Raw genomic sequence first — 4,295 nt, 5'->3', positions numbered from 1 at the left:
GAGGCGGAAGAGAAGGGCGGAGGAGGAGGAGGAGGAGGAGGAGGGAGGAGCGAGGGGGGAGGAGCGAGGAGGGAGGAGAGAGGAGTGAGGGGGGCGGTTGGCGAGGCTCAGAATGACCTGGAGGAGGTTGACTTTGACTTTGAGCCCCACAATCCACTCGCCCGTTGCGACGTCCGTAAAAACATCCGACTTGCCATCGAGGGGGACCTGAGGGCGGGTCAACGAGAACGACCAGGAGCAAGCAAGGTCACCTCCTCTCCTGTCCACTTTGCCTTGGGTCGCTGGTGTGAGCCAAGAGGCCGTGGCTGCACAGGATATTCACTTTTTGACGGATGGAGGATGCGGCAGGGAGGAAGGGGACACGGGAGGTGTAGGAGGAGGAGGTGTAGGAGGAGGAGGAGAAGGAGGAGCAGGAGGAGGAGCAGGAGGAGCAGGAGGAGCTGAAAAAAAAAAGGGAGATGCGGAGGAGGAGGATAAGGAGGGTTTGGGGGGATGGATGAGGGCTCGATTAGCACCTGCTGGTGCTCCTGACTTGTTTCCGTGTCATCGGGAGGCGAGGAGGTCGGTTGGCCATCCAACCTCGTCTCATGCACCTCCTCCTCCCTCTCCACCTTCTCCTCCCTCTCGGCCTCCGCTGCCTGCGCTGGCGGATGGCTCTGCTGCACGTCGGAGAGGGAGGACGTCGAGCTGGACTTACGCAGGGTGATGCTAAGAGCCTTTTGGTGGTCGATCATCATCTGCAGGAGGATGTCCTTGCGGTTGAGGAGGAACGCCATCGACTGGTGCGTGTTCTGCAAGGTTGCCCAGACCTCCAGGTGGATGCAGGTGAAGGATTCATCGCTGGCGAGACACCTGGGCCCAGCTCAGCGCGCATGGCAGCGAGGGGAAGGGGAAGGTCGAGTTGGCAAGCAGAGAGCAAAAGGGAGAGCAGCGGGTTCGGGCAACAGCACAGTAAAGAGGGGAAGAGTTGGGGAGGTCGAAGGGGAGGCAGCACGCAGAAACCCCCGCGCACGGGGGCGGGGAGGAAGAGGAGGGAGCGTGCAGCCCCGCCCAACCTGCTCCTGTACGTCTTGTTCGCCCCTGACGTCCCCCTGTTGAAGTCGCTGTCGATCCAGATCGCGGGGCTGCCCGACCCTCCAATCAGGATCCCCTGGTGGTTAGTGAGCGCGAACATGGAGTCGTTGCCCCCCCACTTGAACAGCTCCAAGGTCGGCTTCATGCGGAACACAAAGCTCTCCCCCGTGCCATAGAAATCCTTGGACTGCTTCCAGGGGAACGGGATGAAGGCTCCGAACGCGCTGCCTCCCGAGTCCTTGATCAGCATGATCGTGTCCCTGCGGCCCGTCACGAGCCGGAAAAATGTGTTCATGCTCAGCCCGTTCCTCTTCGTGCTGTACAGGAGCTCCCAGTCGCACTGGGAGCATCTGCGGAAGAGGTCACGCGGTGGTCACGGGAGCCCACGGAGCACAAGGGAACATACCGTCGAGGAAGCGACTCGCTGAGCTGGAAGACGTCCTGAGGCCAGCTGATGATGTCCGAGCACACCCCGATCATCTCGTCTTCGTCGTTGCGGCCGACGAAGAGCGGGGCATCGTCGATGCTCAGCTCGTGCTGGTCGAGAACTCCTTGCAACATCTCCTCCTGCAGGCACAGAGTCTCGTTGGAGGACGCGACCTCCAGCACGTGCTGCACAGCAGCCTCATCCTCCAGCTCGAAGTCCACCTCCTCCGCGCCAATCAGCTTCTCGTTGGAGTCGAGGGTGAGAACGATCGGATGAGGACGGCAGGGCGCTGAGTGCGTAACAAGCATGGCTGCGATGGTGTGATCCGTGCTGTCGAACCTCCTCCTCAATCCCTTCTCTGTCTCCTGCTTGCCGTTCACCCAGACTAACTTGTGCAGGATGGGCCCGGCGACGTGCCGCCTGACGTACCCGACCTGCGCCTCGGACTGAGGGGACTGTTGGATCCCTTCGGTGCTGATTCCGATCAACACGGTCTTGTTCGCGGACAGGTGAAGCCCCCAGCTCGACTGGGCCCTTGCGAACATGCTGAGATCAGCAGAGTCATGCGAGTTCGCCGAGGGATCGCACTCGACCACGAAGCCCTCGTAGACAGGCTCGTCAGTGCCCTGGAAGAAACGCTCAGCACAGGACCACAGAGACGGAGAACAGCCTGCCTCTCTCCTTACCTGCCTTTGGATGGTCAACACGGAGGAGGAGAACAGAACCTCCTCGGGGTTCCCGCAGGCAGTCTCCACCAGGCCTGCCATGCTCTTGGAGACGTCTCGCTGCCTGTGCCCGTTCCATATCCTGACCACCACCTTGAACTCGAGGGTGTCCCCCATGACGAGCCGCAGGAAGATCGAGATCTACACCAACACATCAGGAGCCATACCTACAAGGACTGCGAGCACCTTCGAGAGGAGCATGTCTTGTACAGGCGTGAAGAGCGACCCCACGATTGTGCATGGCACCTTCTGACCCTCGTGTACCTCCTGCTCCGCTCTCAATGACAAGAAGCCTTCGCCCCTTGCGTCAGCGACGAGCATGAGACGGCAAACAGTCACCTGACTCTCTGTCCCACACAGCAACTGTGTCGTAGATGCATGTAGCCTCGTCGGTTCCACCGTCGTCCGCGGCCGCCGACGAAGCCTTGGCGAGCGAAGAGTGATTCATCATGTCATTTGAGCGAACAAGCATTCAAGTCTCAAGGAGAGAGAGCATCTAGTGACAACAAAGGATCATGAACCCACCTCGTTCTTCTTCGCAATCTTCTCCGCTGCCATCTGATTGACCGGCAACTGCAAACAGTCTCAGTCCTCTCCTGTACCCGCACGGCGCGCTTTCATGGGACCTGCAGGCCCTGCCCGGCATAGAGATCGCTGCAGAGGAGCCGGTTGAGCTTCTTCAAGTCTGACACGTTGGTGCCGTAGCGAATGGCGATCCCTGCCAGCGTCTCTCCGCTCTGCACAATGTGCTGAGCAGGTTTCTCCTCGTTTCGTTGCAACGCCGCCGCTGCATCCTGAGAAGATTCGCTGCTCTTGATCTGAGCATCGTCTACCCCTGACTGATTCTCGGATGTTGCCATGTCGGTGCTGTCAGAGGGATCATACGTATCGCTGCCTGTTGTTTGCATCCTCAGGGAAAGCAGGGTTGACCGCCAGCTCTGCTTCAGCACATCCCGGGACAGGAAGCTAGAGACGACCGAGGAAGGAAGGGAGGGTGTGTAGTCTAAGAAGCAGAGAGGGAGGAGGAGGAGGAGGAGGAGGGCAACGTGGTGAATGAGGAGGAGGGCACTGCGACGAGAGCCAACGCTCTACGCAGTTTCGCCATTGCAATCCAAATTGTGTATAGGATGGGTAGGGTTCACGAACCAGGGGGTGCTGTATTTACTAGGAGAACGGGGGTGGTGGGGATGCATTGAGAGTTATCTGGGGGTGGGGGTACAATGAAAGACTGCACATCGTAGGAGTCTTTGTAAAGGGGGGTGGGGGTAGTAGATGGGGTAGTGGTTTGAATGAAGTTCAGTCGACGAAGATGAAGGTAGGGGTCAATGTAAGGGCGAATTGGGGTGAAATTGCATAGGGTGGGGTAGAATTAGGTCTGTAACGAGAAAATGGGGTTGGGTGGTATTCGGGGAGTAAAATGGGAGCCATGGGTGGGTGGGGTGAGGGAGGTCTAAAAAGAAGGGTAGGGGTAGCATGGAATATCCCCTATATGGAGACGGTAGGGGTAGGGGTACTAGTTTGAAGGCTGAGATGAAACAGGCCCGCCCCGGTTGACCGATGCCCGACCGGGCCCGGGTACTACCGTACGGTACGGGCGTCAGTCACTGAGTGACTCGGCGCGGCCGGGGGCCGCCCGGCCCGGCCTGGCCGTACCGCTCGCCACGCGGCGCCGCCGACCTTCTCCGCCGGACCGTTTGCCACTGTGCCACAATCACGGTGTCCCAGTCAGGGTCAAGCCTTCCGCCGTCGGATCAGCCTGGGACACTCAGTGACGGCACGGTCTACTCTCGTGATGATCGGCCAATGTCCTGGCCCTGTGGGCCAGCCTGGCCTGAGTGGACGGTACTAGCGGCAACTTTGAATAATAGGCTTGAAACTTGACCCCGCGGCCCAGCCCGGCGCCCGGTGACCCGGGCCGGGTCGGACCGTCGGACGTTTCAACTTTGAAAGTTTCAGTTAAGCGGTCATTAAGCCGCCTGAAAGTTGAAGACTGAGTCCCGGCCCGGCCCAGGCTCCCGGGCCCGGCCGGGCCCGGGCAGCGGCGGACCGACGGGCGGCACCACTGCTGC

General features: G+C 60.0%; 1 protein-coding gene across 1 annotated transcript; it reads right to left on the bottom strand.

Moving 5' to 3' along the window:
- Positions 1 to 800: 800 nt before the first annotated feature.
- Positions 801 to 1,423, bottom strand: GUITHDRAFT_57514 (hypothetical protein; the record flags this gene model as incomplete). Its single annotated transcript, XM_005835722.1, has 2 exons — positions 801 to 852; positions 1,056 to 1,423. Coding segments are annotated over 2 exons (420 nt in total), but the record flags the coding sequence as incomplete, so codon positions are not given.
- Between the last annotated feature and the right edge of the window lie 2,872 nt (positions 1,424 to 4,295).

This window comes from Guillardia theta, assembly GCF_000315625.1.
Source record: "Guillardia theta CCMP2712 unplaced genomic scaffold GUITHscaffold_20, whole genome shotgun sequence".
In the NCBI taxonomy this organism is placed as follows: Eukaryota; class Cryptophyceae; order Pyrenomonadales; family Geminigeraceae; genus Guillardia; species Guillardia theta.
This window is presented reverse-complemented; position numbering and strand designations above follow the sequence as displayed.